The 17,821-nt window shown below is 33.8% G+C and overlaps 2 protein-coding genes and 1 long non-coding RNA gene across 3 annotated transcripts; all 3 read left to right on the top strand.

The window, feature by feature from the left end:
- The first annotated feature begins 632 nt into the window (after nucleotides 1-632).
- LOC122598876 lies at nucleotides 633-2,056 on the top strand. The gene is made up of 2 exons (XR_006323767.1): nucleotides 633-792; nucleotides 1,680-2,056. It is a non-coding gene; the product is annotated as an uncharacterized LOC122598876 (long non-coding RNA).
- Nucleotides 2,057-3,580: 1,524 nt separating this feature from the next.
- On the top strand, nucleotides 3,581-5,193 carry LOC122602046. The gene has a single exon (XM_043774778.1). The coding sequence runs from the start codon at nucleotides 4,118-4,120 to the stop codon at nucleotides 5,048-5,050; it is 933 nt and encodes a 310-aa protein (XP_043630713.1). The 5' UTR covers nucleotides 3,581-4,117; the 3' UTR covers nucleotides 5,051-5,193.
- A 3,716-nt stretch (nucleotides 5,194-8,909) lies between these two features.
- Nucleotides 8,910-11,300, top strand: LOC122602203 (transcription factor MUTE). Its single transcript, XM_043774916.1, has 3 exons — nucleotides 8,910-9,094; nucleotides 9,925-10,320; nucleotides 11,070-11,300. The coding sequence occupies exons 1-3, from the start codon at nucleotides 8,999-9,001 to the stop codon at nucleotides 11,160-11,162; spliced, it is 585 nt and encodes a 194-aa protein (XP_043630851.1). The 5' UTR covers nucleotides 8,910-8,998; the 3' UTR covers nucleotides 11,163-11,300.
- Nucleotides 11,301-17,821: the final 6,521 nt, after the last annotated feature.

The raw sequence follows: 17,821 nt of genomic DNA on the forward strand, positions 1-17,821 counted from the left end.
ACTTTTATTAGGTTCCCTGTTCCAAAATGGTTGTACCAGAAATACACATTTCTGGTTTGGAAGCACCTGGAAAGCTTTCTATGATACCAATGCTACTGGTATCCTTAGGGAAGTTAAAGCGAATAATTGAGACTACAGAAGATAGGAAGGTTAGTTTAATTGCTGATCTAACTATGTTACCTTTTTTTTTAAAAATATATTAGGTTTATTGATGCGTCCATAAAAAATAAAAAATTATGTTTTGTTACAATACAAGTGAAGATTTACGAATATTACATCAATGACACCGCAAAAGCCCTTGTTGACTCATTATTGGAAATACTTAAGAAACATCGGTAACAAAGTTAGCTGTTGTTATATTTTTTTGTTTTCATTTTTTATACTATAATATTTTTCTAGGCATGAGTCAAAGGATATTGCTATTTATAGAAGCTCTCTCCTAAAAACCAAAATCATGCGTATAAAGTAAAGTTAACTGATGAGCTTACCAAAAATTTCCAAAATTAAAGCTAATGGTAAAAGTAATTGGCATAGGTTGTCTTCCCATATGCATCACATTTTGAAATAGATATATTAAACTGCTACCCAAAATCATGTTTTCCCCTAACTTTGCACAAAAGCAGAGACATTGCGTTCTACATGATGACAGATTCTGAGGTTGCAACATAGGCAGGTAGACGAGTTGGGTAATAAGTGGATCAAAGACACACTTAAAGGTTATGAAGTTTTGGGAAGGTAGAGGTTTCTCTATCCTTAGCCGCATTCATAGCTAGCCTTATGCAGTTCGACAAGGTAATCATCTCATCATATACTCATTCAACATGTTATGAATTCTTTATGATAGATATAATTGCTTACGAATCGTTATATTTGTGGCTTCTGATTTATTTTAAAATGTTATGTGAAATCTGTTGATTACCTGTAGACAAATTTCCATTGTACATTGCTATTAAATTTAAGGAGTGTTTGAATGTGCGTTTTGAAAATGATTATGATTTTTTTTGCAAATAGTTAGTAATAACAAAAAAGGCTGTTTGTCCTTTGGGGCGAGTGGTTGAATGCGTTTGTGCTTTTTTTTTGTGGCTATTATTAGCATATCTATACTAAATTGACACATATTTACAAGTTGCCTATCAAAGGGATTAGAACCCATAACTTATTGATTGACTAACGGGTCATCTCAAATACCACTAGGACCAAATCCCTTGGGTCGTTGAAGTAGTAATAATTAGTAACCAGTATGGGCTTTAAATGTATTTTATTACAAATACCGAGGATCTCTTAAACAGATATTACGAATCTAAAACAAGTAGTTTAAAGTAGTGTTTAGATGTGCCACCCACGTTCTCATATTCTTATTAGATGTCTAGGTTTATCACAATTCTGGTTTAATAGAGTTCATAAACAAAGTGAGCAAACATGACATTACCATTAAAACTGAGCTCTTGAAAAAATGTGGATGGTTTCTACATAGCGATGAGTTTGTACACTGCCATGTGCTCAGATTTATGTCAACCAAAAGTGGTTTTCAATTAGTTTAAAGTGTCACACATCAACAAAGGTTAAGTTTAAATAGAAAAGGGTTCTTGATTGTTACAACAGTTCTTTAGCCTAATTAATACTAGCATGTAAATTAGAGAATGTAAGTTAACTCATATTGTTTATATCTCCATACGCAGTTCTATACACGATTGAGTTTCAAGAGTGGGGGCATCTGCAGTGCCATTTACTACTATGGGTTAAGCCGACTCTTTTTCCAAGGTTTTTTTTAAGTTTCCGAAAACGAGAGACCACAGTGGACACAGGTGACCACATTTCTCATGGCTGCAAATCTGGAATTATATGGTGTGGCTTATTACACTTGGAAGAAACATAATTATGTGGATAGAGTTAGTAACGAAATTAAGGGATGAAGAAGCTTTGAGGGGACTTGGTAAATTACCACATGCATGACATACAAGACAGTACAACCGTACTAATTTACAAAGAGTCTTCTAAGTATGTTTTAAATATTGGATTATTATATAGGATTTTAAATAAAAACGCGTTTCATACACATGATCCAAAGGAAATATTGAGTATAATTAAATCTATATGTGAAATACCGGATAGTTCTTATTTGTATCACATTGTATTACTTCTCGATTTAACAATATTTAACATGAAATCTCAAAAAAGTGCATCATAGATGTTTTTACCAAGCCGTGCATCGTACGAGACTGCACTCTAGTATAGAGTAAAATCAAAGGAATAAAAACTGTGTTTTTTTAGTGACAATAAATGTTAATTAATAGTATTATTGATATTCTCCATGTTGTCCTATGATATATTGAGTCAAAATGGGTTACCCAAATGCATTTTCTTTATAAACATACCTGCGACTCGTGTTGAGACTCGTGTTATTATTTGACGATCCTAAAAATTTTCATATTAGAATCACCTACTTGCCACCACTATTTTCTCTTTTTCCCCGTAGCAATTCACCTTTGTATTTAATAATTCACTATACCTGTTAGAAAAAGTGATAATCGAATAATCGTATCAAATGTTGCAATAAATCTACCAATATTCTACATTATATACATTTACACTTTATGTTATATTTGTATTGTGTGATACTAGCACGATACCCGAAAAATGCGACTCGAGTGTTGTTAGATAACTGATGTAAGGGAAAATAATCCGTACTGCACCACTTTACCTATCTTAGGTAGTGACATGTTAAAAAATTACAAATTAAACCTTTGAATTTCATAAACATACAAACCCCCCCTGAATTTTACATAAACCCAACCCCCTAAATTTTACGTAATTCCCCCTGTTTTACCTAAGATAGGTACTGCATGCTTTACCTAACATTTCCCCTTGATGTAAAGAGATAATGTGAATATTTTAAAAGTAAAAGGGCTGATAGTGTCATATACTCATTAAGAGTATTTTAGTCATTCTCCCAATGTAACTTTCAACATGGAGACTATTTTCTTTATTATATAACTAGCATGGTACCTGCGCAATGCGGTGATATTCGTGGTGGCTACGGTGTCCGTGGTGGGGACGACTGTTGGTGGTAGAAATGGGCAAACGACATTAATTGATGTAAAGAGTTTATGGAAATGTTTTAAAAGATAAAGGACTGATAGTGTAATATATCATTAAGGGTGTTTTAGACATTTCTCGTATGTAACTTTTAACATGGGGTATTTTTTGTATAATATAAAAGAAGAAGATATAGATATAAATGTAGATATAGATATTAATAATAATAAAAAAAGAGATAAAATATACAATAAACAAAGGAAAAATGATCCAAACCGCAGACTTTACTTAAACTTAGATACTGCCAAATTAAAAAATGTTACAGATTAAAATTTTAAATTTGATAAACATACATAATTCTTGAATTCTTGAATTTTACATAAATTTCCCTGAATTTTACATAATCTCTGTTTTACCTAACACACATTTCCTCATAAATAAAATAAACCGATTAAGAAAGTAATTTGGGGTATGGTGTCATTAAAGCATGGTTTAAAATCTTAAATTTGTTCCCTGCTTCCTGGCTTCTTTTCTCTCACAAAAAGAAAAAAGCAATTCTAAGATAAAGCAAGGAAGGGAGGAAACAAGCTCTAAGGCGGGTGTTGTTGAGGAAATACCTTAGTCTTTCTCTAGCTTCCTGTATATAAAACGTAGTTAGCACAGCCTAGTCTGTCTGACGTTCCCTCTCGTCAAGGACTACTCAAGGAGAGTTGATCAATATTTTTCCTTCGTTAAAAAAAGCCCAACAAAAACTTTTAGTAGGATTATGTAAAGTTGGTGTATAGAAGTACTATCGTCGCAAAGCCGACGAGGAAGTGATGCTTAGATCATTGGGAGGGGTCTAACCAACGCATCAATATAGCCCTTAGCAATCATATATGGAACTTATCACACCCGCATACGACATCTCCAGTACTCGATCCATTTCCTCCACCCCCAAGCAAACATTTTGCTCCTGCACACCAACTGTTTGATATTTTGTCTGTTACAAAATTTTAGTAATTCGCCTCCCAATTACACTTTAATTATACAGTTTTCTAACTTTTGCTAATATTGAAAACCGTTTACTGACCAAACAAAGATGATCTGGATGATTCTTAGAAGGTCAATCGTTTTTAAAGAAGTAACAAATTATCACTTTCGACACTCAAAACAAATCCGGGCTGCGGTCCATAACCAAACTAAAACGGCTCGTGATTTCTTAAACGGACCGAAAAGTGGACCCGATTATTTATTTTCAAAGTTTGGTGATCAGTCCAATGATTACAAGATTGACATTGTCGATGATGAAACATGGCAAGTTTCAACTGGTTTTGCTGATATGTTGAAAAACACTGATATTTCAAGGGAAGGACCTAACAGTGCTGCTCATGATCGAAACTTGAAAGACCCTGATGATGGTTTTGATGATATTGATGATTTGAGAATATGTGGAAAGCTGTTTTATAAACTTGACAAAGATTCAAAAGAGTATGAAGAATACAATTATGATTTCCACAGAAGAAAGAAAACGCCCAAAACTAAAACGAGAGAGAGAATAGATTCGAAGAAAAATGATGTGATCAGGGAAGAAAAAAAAATGAACGCAACCCCCCAAAATAAGTTCAAAAAGAAAGAAACTTTGATTGAAAAGAAGCAAAGGGTACCGACGTTTAATCAAGTTACTGCGCCTTACCATGAGCCGTTTTGTTTGGATATTTACATCTCGAAAGCGTCTGTACGTGCGTGCATTGTTCATCGAGCGACAAGCAAAGTTGTGGTGGTGGCACATTCCATTTCTAAGGATATGAAATTTGATTTGGGTTCAACTAGGAACGTGGCAGCTTGTCAGGCTGTTGGGAAGGTGCTGGCACAAAGAGCGTTGGCTGATGATATTCATAATGTGGTTTATACGCCAAAAAAAGGTGAGAAAATTGAGGGGAAGCTTCAAAGCGTGCTTCAGTGTTTGATGAAGAATGGGGTACATGTCAAGGTTAAGATTAAGCAGAAAAAAGGTCGGAAATCTGGATTCTAGCCTGCAGACTATAAACGTAGGTAGTTTGTCAGTTTTTCTTCACTAGCTTGTGGTAATCATCTGAGAATGGTCTTTTCTCACAAAAGTTGTAAGATGGCTTTCTAATTATTTCATTTTATGTATTGGTGATCATATAGTGTTAATGATTGTTTTCAAGCTTAGCTTGTAGAGACTATAGTACAATTTATATATCGATCATGTTTTAGCAGTTATAGATGAGAAAACTTTATAATGAGTAGAAAAATTGCAAGTGTTCAGGGTAACAGATAGCTATGAAATGCTAAATTTATATTAAAAGTTAGAGCTACTGCAAGATTGTCGAAAACTAGAGCTGACACGGCGAGTGTTTAGAGTACATGGTGAATAACGTATCTGAGTGACGATATATATATGCCTAAAAGTATGACCTAGAAGTATACCTAATACTTAATTATACATGTTAAGGTCCAACTTTTAGAATTTGGTTGTCGTTTTTCCCTTCAAGAGTTGAATCTTAGAAAATTGTTGCAGAAAATGAGGCACGTTTAAACAGACATTTCCTACTAGATCCCTATCCAAATTCGATTAGGTGGGGGTAAGTTGTTCATTTTTCCTCTTTAGTACTTGAAACAAGATCTTCATAAATATTCTCTAAGTCTCTAACATGAATAAGTAGAAACATCAAACAAGCTAATGGCTATGTTTCTCTTACTCATCCAACTTTCTCAAAATAGCCATTTCAGTTTCCTGCTGTTTCTTTAGATACCTCTGTGCAGTTGAATTCACTATCTTGACGAAAAAGTTCAACAGCATAAGCCATACAATGGATTTTAAAACCGAAGCAACTGATAGATATATCCCACGATTTCATCTGAGGAGATAACTTCACAAAACACAGTATGATAAGTAGAAAAGAACTTTATATAACTGATCGATAATCCAAATATGTATAGATGTTGATACTTATTGTTGAGAAATGACTTTAATTCTCAATCTTAGCTTTGGTTGTAATAGAAAGTGTTCAAGTCAACAAGGACTAGTTAGCTGTGTTGATATTGGAAGTTATATATAACGGAGTTGAATATATAAAGATGCTCGTGATAGGACCGTGATTAACACGGGACATGGGCTTTCTCTTTTGTGGGCTGCTACATTGAGCTTGTTGTTATGTATTTGGGCTTAAGTGACATACCAGCTATATGGACTAGTAGATACAACGGCTCTTTCTATCAAAACTTCTTTGGATGCTAGTATTTAAAGAAAAAGAAGGTTTTGGGAGAGAATAACACAACACACCAAAGATGTAGCCGTTAAAATGTAGCCATTAGTTCTCTGCTCCTGTTGTCTTCAACATACACTCACTTCTCTCATATACATATCTATTTTGTATTTTACCTATTTTAGTTCATACCACTTTTGGCTATTGATTCTTGTATTATTAAACCTTTATTCTTCAACCTATAATCTGATTGTTTGCATTCTCGTTATGATTCTCGTATTAGTAGTATTATCTGTTTATGTCTATCATCTACATCTATTTTTCAGTTCCTACCGCTTTGTGAGGCAATTGATCCCAGGGCGACCACCCGGTTTGTAGGTAGCCCAGTCGTAGTTCATTTTTTTTTCAAGTTGGTATAAACGACATTCGGTAGAAACTTTGTTACATGTACAGTAATCTCGCAAATGAACCTTGGGTGCATACTTTGACCACTAATTGTATATGTAGCCAAAAAAGCACAATAATTGCTAGGTTTAAGACGACAAATTGTTTCAGAACGATGGAGGGAACCTAATTAGATCTACCGAGGATATATACAGTAACTACAAAAAGTCCCAGATAGATACGAGTAATATTTACCACTGTCATATACTCATATTAGCTTATTATCAAAAGACCCAAAACCGCATTGCATTATTAACATTATTGGTTCACTAAGGTTATCTCTAATGTTAAGCATATTTTTATGCATCTTTTAGCTCATATCATTATAAATATTTAAAATTTTTACAAATCATTAAAATCTTTTATTTTTATTTTCAATCTTATAAACATTCTTACATATCATTATTAATTTCATATACCAATAAAAGATAAATATTTTATAAACTTCGACAAACATGTCCTTGGTTAAAGATATATGCCTTATGAATGAGCAATGACTAATATACTTCAAATGCTATGGGTAAGAAAAAGACAAACTAGGATATAGATAGATGCGTACAAACTTTGTAGTAAATGAACTAGCTACGATATCCGTTTTCCTCTGCACCCGATTTCCACTCCAAATCAAACCTTCTCAACACAACAGCACTACTAAAATCAAATCCTTAATTACAGATTTTGTCAACGACGTACTAGAAGCAAATCCTTTAGGAAATCAACTCGAAACCAAAACCCGAATCAATCAATTAACCAACAAATAAAAACAATTAATTGATACCCATATACCTATTAATTGATCCAAAATCCGTAATCACATAAAAGTAGTAATAATTTAGTAAATATGGACTTAAAAAACATTATATATATACACACTAGACGAATACTCGCGCGATGTGACGGTGATAATGATAATCAGCGAAGTTTAGGGGCGGCGACGAGTGGTGGTTTTGATTAATGCAAAAATAATTGATGTTAAAGGGATAATGTAGTTATTTTTTTTGAATAGCGGTGGTGATTGGACTCAGCGGCATTGTCTTTTCATTGTCCGTTAGAGATCGACCACGTCACCAGCACAGTCAATCCGAGGGCATGACTGGCAGTGGAAGTCCCACTACCGTTCTTGAGAAAACCGGCTAAATACTAGAGAAAACCCCCATGCCCCATCTCATTGAAAATGACTTCCTAATATGCATTTTATAGGTTTGAACCCGTGACTAACATTTGGCTGAAAGACATAAAATTATAAAATAATTTCATTAGTTATTTTGCTGGGATGTTTCCAAACGTAAAGTGATTCAAGGAATTATCTCAACGACGTGTTGGTTGATTTGGAAGACATGAAATGAAACCTTATTTGCTTGGAAAACTATAGACATTCAAAAGTTTTGTGCGGATATCAAGACGCTCTCTTGCTAGTTGGATCAAATGGTGTCGTTTTTGGAAGGCGTGAAATGAAACCTTATAATTAGATCAAACGTAAAGCAAAAGTTTAATTCGATTTCAATGGAACCAATGGTGTCGTTTTGACTTTCGATCGTGATATTGTATTCTTGGCTTTCTAGCCTCTTGCTAGTTAGTCTCATTTAATGAAATTTACTGTATAAAAAAAATGAAAAAAAACGCTTCGATCTCTACCTTTATTTAATTTATTTAGTTATCTAAATTAAAAAAAAAAAAAAAAAAGACAATGAGTCTCCTGAAAACCAGAACAGATCAAAAACACAAGAAAAACAAAACAAAACAGAACTTTGTGTTTTGTGTTCGTATAAAAAGATCAGTGAGTGCTTGTCCGCCGTCTCTTAATTTGTGTGTATGGATTTGTGTTGTGCTTTTATTATTATTATTAATTAGTCTATTTATTGGTGGGTTGGGTGTTTATGACAGATTATTCGCGGCATGACAAGTAAACTATAATTTAAGAATTAAACTCGGTAGCACGTAACATTTCCATGTCTCATAAACATGAATCACCAAAAACAACACAAACCCATTCAAGAGAGAGAGAAAAACGTGAAGCAGTAAAAATAAATAAAAAATAACTTATTAATCTCACGAGAGTGCAACACATAGCATTAATTTTATAAGAACCTATAGCTACTACTACTTGTGTTGATCAGGTAGACTTACGCACACAAACGCAAGCCATACACGCAAACATATATACCTTATATATATACACATATCTCCGTATCCATCTATCAATATAAATAGAGTTATATGTGTGTGCTGTGTGTCTTTCGGCCGCAGTATCAACTGACCTAAATACATATTGAAGAAAATTTATGTAAGAAACTAGTGTTTGCAAAATGTCTCATATAGCCGTGGAAAGAAATAGGAGAAGGCAGATGAATGAACACCTCAAGGTCTTGCGATCTATGACCCCATGCTTCTACATTAAAAAGGTCGGTAAATTACACTTTTAAAATTAACTAAACCCGGATAATAAAGTTGTAACTACTTCAGCTATAATTAAGTTACTCTCTTTAGTTAGAGTTTTAACACCCGATCTGTGCCCTTTCGAATTGAATCAAGCTTTTTAACCTGAATTTCTTGTCATGTTACAAACCATATGTTGTGTTACTAACAAAGTAGTGTTAGTGGAGACAAAGTATATATGGTTTTGATTAATGTTTACTATCTTTATTTATAATCTATAATACATTATATAACAATTTTTCTCTTTTTTTTTTTTCCAAATTAAATAGTTGATAACTCCCAAAATGTTTTTCTCTTCAATTATTTATTTATAAAAATTCATAATATCTACTTAAAATACCGATAATAATTAAAATCATTAATTTACATCATCTACACATAACTTCAAAAATAACTACATTATATATTCCTTTTAAATCAATAACCTACACTATATATTACCGCCGTCACCATAACCAATTGCCGCCGTCGCCACTACCAACACCTGTCCGCCAACGCGTCACGCATATACGTTTTTAGTATATAAGAAGTCATGTGATTACTTTCTTTCTTAAAAAAGTAAATATTGTGGTATAAATCTTTTAAGGCAATACCTAGAAAGGAAGTAAAATCGTAAGATTATAATCCTTGTATGAAAAAGTATGTCTCAAACCATAACCATTTAATTACTAAAGGTTAGGGTTTTAACCAACAACATATAATCACATATATATGAAACTTATAGTTTTATTATCATTAGAACCAAAAGTCTCAATTGTAGTTAATCTATAGATTTTTTGTCTTTTTCTTTTTCTAGGGTGATCAAGCATCGATCATAGGAGGTGTAATAGAATTCATCAAAGAAATGCAAGTAGTTTTACAGTCGTTGGAATCCAAGAAAAGACGTAGAAGCATAAGTCCTAGTCCCGGTCCAAGCCCAAAGCCGATAACAATACAACCCAGTACCCCACAATCCGAAAGATCTATCATTGTACATGAAAGTATCAAAGAACTTGGAGCGTCTAGCAACTCGCCAATCGCTGATGTTGAAGCAAAAATGTCTGGGTCAAACGTTGTCTTGAGGACCGTATCACGAAAAATTCGAGGACAAGTTGTGAAGATAATCAATTTATTGGAAAACCTCTCTTTTGAGATCCTGCATCTAAATATCAGCAGCATGGAGGACACAGTCCTTTATTCCTTTGTCATTAAGGTATATTATGTTGATTTCTACCTTATTGCCGTACGACTAATTTGTATGCTAGGCATTGGCTATATACTTCTATCCTCTCGTTAGAGAAGGATGGCAAGTGTTTCGCTCAACGGTGAGGTTCCCCTCCTTCATATATACTTAGGTTTTTTACAATTTTTGAGTGGCATATATACCTTGTTTGAGTTTGCATACATGACGTGTTGATAACAATGAAGATTAAGCTAGGAAGTAAATACTTTTTCGATTGAGGCCATGGAGAACCTGCTGGTGACCTTCATGGTATGTCATATAATTTGGAGAATAAACCTAAACAAATTAATTAGCTCATGCATGCGACTTTTATATATTCAGAATACAACGTGCCAGAATGTGGATTATGTTTAATGAAGGTGATCAACAAATTAAGTACTCAAGTTTACATATTCAACATCCATTGACGTCAACCATATATGCATATATGTTGGACTTATGGAAATTTATACAGTGAATGAGTGAATCAAAATGGATCAACAACAACACTGAGATTAGAAGAAAATTAAAAACCGTGCACATAGCCTAACGTGACAATTAAAAAAAAAGACACATTTTGTTTCAGAAAGTGAAGCCTCACTACTATTATGTATAGTACTTATATATATATAGACAAGCAGACTACACATAATTTGTGTGTATCAATCTGTGAAACTAATTTTGCTCTATTCTTTTTCTTTTTACTAAAGTGTGACTTTTGAATCATTTGTTATGTGCAGATAGGACTGGAATGTCAGCTTAGTGTTGAAGAACTTGCTGTTGAAGTGCAAAAGAGCTTTTCTCTTAATCATATAGCTCCATCTATAAAATGAAATGCATGTGCTAAAGTATAAGAATCATTACATGTGTTTTTCGCGTTCTTAAGTTCATATTGGTGATCCTATAGTACTGCTAATGTCTGTTTCCAAGCATAAGTTGTAAGAGATCATATAACATTTTGTATATCTATCATATTGGCTTTTCTGATTATTGCCTTTTACATATTGATGATCCTATAGTGTTCATGTCTGTTTTCAAGCTTAAGTTGTATGAAGTTATAGAACATTTTAATTTATATATTTTAATATCTTTTAGTTAGTAACCAAAACTCCGCTTATAAATGATAAAACGTACTGTATAATGAGAAGAAAAATTATGACAGTTTAGGATATATAACAGATAGCTATGAAAATCAAAATACAAGTATTAGAGCTACAGCAAGATTGTTGATACAGCGAGTGTTTGGAGTATGTGGTGAATAATCTATTGGCTTAAGTACATAAAAACTAACCTATATTCTTAAAATTTCTAAAAAGTTAACGTATTTTATGTTTTGACTATCAAAGGAACTATGTTTCAAATTGTACGCGGTAACATCATTAGTTTTTAATATTAAATGTTCGTTAAGTGTAAACGTGACATGTCACGCCAATAAAAAAGGACACGTTATTAAAGAAAATGGTCGATCTAAACTTTTGACACCACAACATCGCCATTTCGAAGAATCAGGTATCATTTATCAGTGAAATAAATATAAATCTGTGATGGGTATAAAAATGGTGAAAGAAAAATCAGTGATCGGGGATGGGTATTGAAATGGGGATCGGATGTGCATTACGAAGATAAATGGTACATAGACTTAACGAAATGTCACGTAGACTTTTTTTATGATCTGGAATGTCAAGTTGACAATTAACGAATATTTAACGTTAAAAACTAACGATTATTACAAATTAAAAACATAGTCCTTTTAATAATCAAAACATAAATACTTTACCTTTTTCTGAAAATTTTTTAAAAAATAGGTTACAGTTTTATAAATCTATTTGACGACCTTAAAGTACCTAATACTTAATCATACATGTTAATTAAAATGAAACTTTTAAGTTCAGTTTTCGTTTATCCTTAAAAGAGTTAAATTTAAAAAAGGATTAGTACGCCGGAATACAACAAACTATGCCCAAAAGGTTATAGTGTGCACAAACTAACTTTTTTTTCAATTGTATGCATAAACTTGGTAAAAATGTTCAAATCATGCAATGTGTATACGTGGCAGCCCGTATGAACTGTCATGTGTAATTTTTTTTTGAACCGGCCACGTGTAAGGTTTTTATTGGTCTGTCACAAAAAGTTGCATGATATAAACTTTTTTATTAAGTTTATGCATACAATAAAAAAAACGTTAGTTTGTGCACACTATTACCTTTTGGGCATAGTTTGTTACATTCCAGCACATTAAACCCTTTAAAAAATTGTTGGAGAAAGTGAGTCGTGTTCAAATAAACATTTCCTGCTAACTCCCCATCAAAATTCGATTAGGTGGTTCTTCTTTTCTCATTAGTGCTTGAAACAAAATTATCATAAATGAATACACTATACGTCGTTGATTTTCTTCATAAAAAGAATGGGAATATAAGGCTGTTAGATACCTAAGTTTGTGGAACACTCACATATTGTTTTTTTAATCCATATAAATCATGCGGGCCCATGCATTTCATTTATTCATTAAACAAAAAATAATAAAATATTAGTATGTGAGGGGTTCTACACCTAAGCTTAGGTGCCGGACAACCTTATATTCCCTTTTCCCTATATATATATATATATAGATGATGTGGAAAAGGTTCATGTGAGAACCATTTGAATTGAAAGAACCATGTGAACTTCTATATTATAGCTTGATGTTCATATGTGAATGGTATATGTGAACATATTCGTTCCCATATGAACTATCAAGTTATACTTATAATTACCCATGTTAATATGTGAATAGTTCTTACATGAATCATACCCTAGATGATGTATTTTAATAATTAACATATATATATATATAAATAATTAACATACAATAAGATACATACAATTCCCCTGTTTTATTTATTATTGTGATATTAGAGCCACACTATCTAACCCTAATTCGACTGCCACAAACTAGCCACACATCATCGCCAATTTTTTCCCACCATCTGACATACAAGTGCCGACCCCAAATTAGTTATCATGGCCATGATAGCTTCTTTCTCTACAGTTGAGAAAACCTCTCACAATTCCCATAAATTTGCTTTCACCCTAAACCCTAACAACTATGGGTTCTGGAAAACTATGATTCATCTTTTCCTTGTCACAAACAACTTGATAGGCTACGTTGATGGCACGTGTCCCTTGGCTGTGATAGAACAGTCCACTTCACAAGACAAAGATACACCAAAAACACCTTAGCCAAACCTGAATTATGCTATTAGGATATCCAATGATGCTCATGTTCATTTGTTGATTATCTCTACTATCTTAGAAGCTTCGTTCATCTATGTTCAAGGTACTACCTCTCGAGAATTATGGTTGTCTCTAGAACGTGCTTATGCACCACATACTTCATCTAGGGAATACACTCTAAAGGCCCAATTGTTAAAACTTTAGATGAAGGGTGATGAAACCCCTTCTACTTATCTTGATATGGCACATGAATATTCTGATGCCCTTGCTAATATTGGGGAAGCATTCAAAGAAAAAGACCTCGTCATGCTAGTTATTTTTGATCTTCGTGAAGAGTATAATGGATTTAAATCCAATATTCTTGGGAGACAAAATCCAACAGCTTTTTCGGATTATGATTACATGATGAAACAATTTGTTGCACTTGTTATTGCTTCACCCCAATCCTTTGCAACTTCGGCTACGGGAACTCAGCCAGTCACTAGCCCTATACAACCTGATACATTGCAGGCATTGACTCAACTTGTTTCCAAATTGGGGCTTTGATTACAACCCTCCACCCCACAATCAGAGGCCTTTTTTACCTCCTATAATCAAAACAATCGTGGCCAGGGTCGCACTACAAACAACCGTGGTCGAAGAAAACCCAATTATAATAAACCGGGTTTTGGGGGTAACAAAAATCAAACCGGGTCACACTCCTCCTGATTGCCCAAACCGTGCCAGGTCTCGCTCACAACCTTCTGCCAACTATGTTGATTATCGATCACAACCATACTATGCTGATTATCGTTCACAACCTTCTGTCAACCATGTCGATTATCATTCTCAGGCCTCTTCGTGGCTTCCCGACACTGGATCTAACAGTCATGTAGCATAAGATCTATCTGCTGTTGGCACTGCCGAGCCGTACTATGGTGAGGAGTCTCTTCATGTTGGCAACAGTGAGGGTTTATCCATTTTACATACTGGTTCAACACGTTTTTATTCGCCTAACAAAACTTTTTCAGTAAATGACATCCTTCATGTTCCTCAAAATCAAGTGAAATTCACTCCCTGTTCAAAAAAAATTTTCTGATAATCATGTCTTCTTTGAATATCACGATTCCTTTTTTGTTGTGAAGGACAAGTTTACTTGCACCACCTTCTTGACGGGTCCAAGTGAACATGGTCTCTACACTGTAACATCCCAAAAATTTTTGACGTTGACCGTAAACTTATCGTTAGTGACCGTTAGTTAATATGTGATTTACGTGTGTTTGTGTGAATTAAGTGATTAACGTGGAATATATGTTAAAGTGATTAAAGTAATGAAACTAAAGTGGATAATGATTAATAAAGTCATTTAGTGTTCCCGATAGGATTTAAGAGTTATTAAGTGTTCCCACATGCGTTAAACGAGCAGTTAAGTGACAAAACAAGTTGTCGAGAAGTGCGAGGGCTTAAAATTTTCAAAATTGCTCTAGCATAAATAGGTCCCCATTCACGACCCTAACACCCTTTAATCAGATCCAAACACTAGAAAACTCTTACACACAAAACCCTAGGTGATTTTCAAGGATTCGAGTGATTTCGGTGGTGATTTCCATAGGTTTTCGATCCGTTTATCTTCCCTACAGGTATAACATCATTCTTTGATTGTTTTATTTAAGTTCTTTGGTAAGATTTTGTCCAATCAATTCGGATCTTAAGGGTTAGGGTTGACTTCATTACGTTTCGTCATCGATTACTTGGGTTTTCGGGTAATCTAAAGTATTGTTATTGTATCCTCTTGTACCTAGAACAAGTGATCTTGTGAAATCATCGTATGAGTCATATCTTGGGTGTACATGAGATCCATAGGTCGTGGTGGTTGCTATGGCCATTTGATGGTTGAAATAGTTTGAAAAACAAAAGGTTTATTAGATCTGAAAATTTAGTCATATTGCAAAATTCATATCTCTTTCAATACAAAGAGTTAGAAGATGAATCTTATTTTTTTGAAAAGGTCTATGTGTCCTATAAAATCTATATGAATAAAGTTTCTGGTGATTGTTCCCATAGATAAGGGAAAAGTGTCGATTTGCAAAAGTGGTTGAATTTCGAACAATTTCTGCAGGCCTATCTTGTAAACGTCATAAATCACTCATTAGTGAACTTCAAGAGTCAAGCTTTATATTTCTGGTAAGGTATTTGAATTCCCTACATTTCTTAAGAACTATGTTGTGACTCATTTGGTCGTCTTAAGGTCTAAAAGTTGCCTGCAAGTGAAGGGTGCGATATCAGCTGGCAGAAGGGTTATAAGCATGTTTAAGTGTCTAGTTGACTTATATTTCCATCTCTCTTGTATCATAGGTTTCCGGGAACACTTTTCAAGCATGGTAAACTCTATTGTGATTGTTGAGTCTCCATTGAGGTAAGATAAATGACTTTTCTCACGATGGAGGCACAACAAAATGTGGTTTTCTATCATTAACCTCTTAATCGGATTATCTTATATGTGTTGGGTTTTCCGGGTTATGCGGGAGGTTATATAGGAATGTATGTATGTTGAAAAGACCTATGTTGTTATGTTAATGTTTAAAGTAGAATTATATATATGCATATCAAGTATAATGCTTATAATAACGTTGTGATGATATGTTTAAGACATGTGTTGTTGATAATGTCGTTGATATGCTATAATGTTGATATGTGCGGGCTTATATGGGAGACTTATGTATGAAATGTTTAGTTCACTAGATACACATAAGAAATGTTTTGACTTGTGCACATTCGTGGGATTAAACGTTAAAGTAGATGTGGTATTTATTAGGTAATGAATATACCTAAAGTTAAAGTAATATGTGAGATATGGGAAACCGTTCTAACGTTAGTGTTAGTGCGTAAAAAGTAAGAAATATATAAATACGTGGGAAATGCTATAGCTAAATATGTGAGATTGACGTGGGAAGTGTTAAGCTTAACCCGTGCTAGCTGAAAAACTAGTGCGTATGTGGTCGCTTGAGTGGCTCTTTGCGGTATAGTTATGTGGAACTAGTATTTCCAGGTGGAGTGACTAACCACCAATGTTAAAAGCATGATGGGATACTATGGAAATGCCATTGCCTTTCCTAAAAGTTAAGATGTGGGAAATCATGCTAGTTGTAAAGCTAGTGCGTAATATGTAAACTTGATTAAGTTGATTAAAGAACACGTTGATTAAAGATGTAAGACGTGAGAATAAAGTTAACTAAGTTGATTGAGTTGATTATAAGAATATGTGACGTGAGTTTTAAGTAAGATATGTTGATATGTGTGATATAATCGTTGATAGGCACAATTAGGAGTAAATACTCTACATGTGCTATACGTATACGTGTGATATGTTTATGTGAGATATGTAAGTGTGATATGTTTATGTGAGATATGTAAGATGTGACATGTTGACCAAGTTGTACGTATATGATGATATGATATGTAATGTGTTGGGATGTAGGAATAAGTAAAGGTGAGATTATCTTACGATTTTTGTGGTTGATATGTAATGTGGTCATGTTTTAAGAAGTATATTATGAAGAAGTTTTATGAAAGTAAAATGAAGAACGTTTTATTAATTGTGTGTATCTTACTTAGCTAATTTATTAGTTAACACTTGCTTTTATGAAAATGTTGTGTCCTTCAGGATAAGCAGGTCTGAGCTAGGAAAGAATTAGATCGATGAGATGGGGTAGATGCAATAAAGAAGACTAGCATAGATTGTTGAATGTTTAGACTTCACCTTTAGCCGTTGTTTGGCTACTTCATTTATGACTTGTGTTTTATATAACAATGTTGGCATTTCTGTTGGTGTCATAACTTGGATTTCATTTATGTTGTTTCGATGATGCACTTGGTAACACCAGTTTATGAAAGGTACCATCTGTTACGGAGGAGCTAGTTTTTAAGTGATTCTTTTCCGCTATGTTTAAACGTCGTTTGGCAAAGTTTTTCTAAAATCCAGGTTTTAAAATGACGGGTGTTACATACACCATCCATCTTCCTTCATTTCAGTTGGTCTCCAGAGTTGCTTTTACTGCCGTTCGTGCCCCTGTTACAACATGGCATCAACGACTTGGGCATCCTCATCCACAACTTTTACATTCTATGCTTTTTAAATAATGTCTTCCTGTTTCTAAAAAAAGTTCGAATAACTCTTGTAATGCTTGTCATATAGGGAAATCATCGAAACTTTCATTGTCATCATCTAACTTTCAAAGCTATGCAATTTTGGATTTAGTATTTTGTGATGTTTCGAGACTGGCTCATATTTTGTCTAGTG

Source organism: Erigeron canadensis, chromosome 5, assembly GCF_010389155.1.
Source record: "Erigeron canadensis isolate Cc75 chromosome 5, C_canadensis_v1, whole genome shotgun sequence".
NCBI lineage: Eukaryota > Viridiplantae > Streptophyta > Magnoliopsida > Asterales > Asteraceae > Erigeron > Erigeron canadensis.

Excerpts from the sequence above, each read along its gene's own strand:
- LOC122602046 (XM_043774778.1), top strand. The coding sequence starts at position 4,118 with ATGATCTGGATGATTCTTAGAAGGTCAATCGTTTTTAAAGAAGTAACA.
- LOC122602203 (XM_043774916.1), top strand. The coding sequence starts at position 8,999 with ATGTCTCATATAGCCGTGGAAAGAAATAGGAGAAGGCAGATGAATGAA. Across the intron at positions 9,095-9,924 it reads CATGCTTCTACATTAAAAAG|GGTGATCAAGCATCGATCAT; the intron begins GTCGGTAAATTA and ends TTCTTTTTCTAG. Across the intron at positions 10,321-11,069 it reads TTTATTCCTTTGTCATTAAG|ATAGGACTGGAATGTCAGCT; the intron begins GTATATTATGTT and ends TGTTATGTGCAG.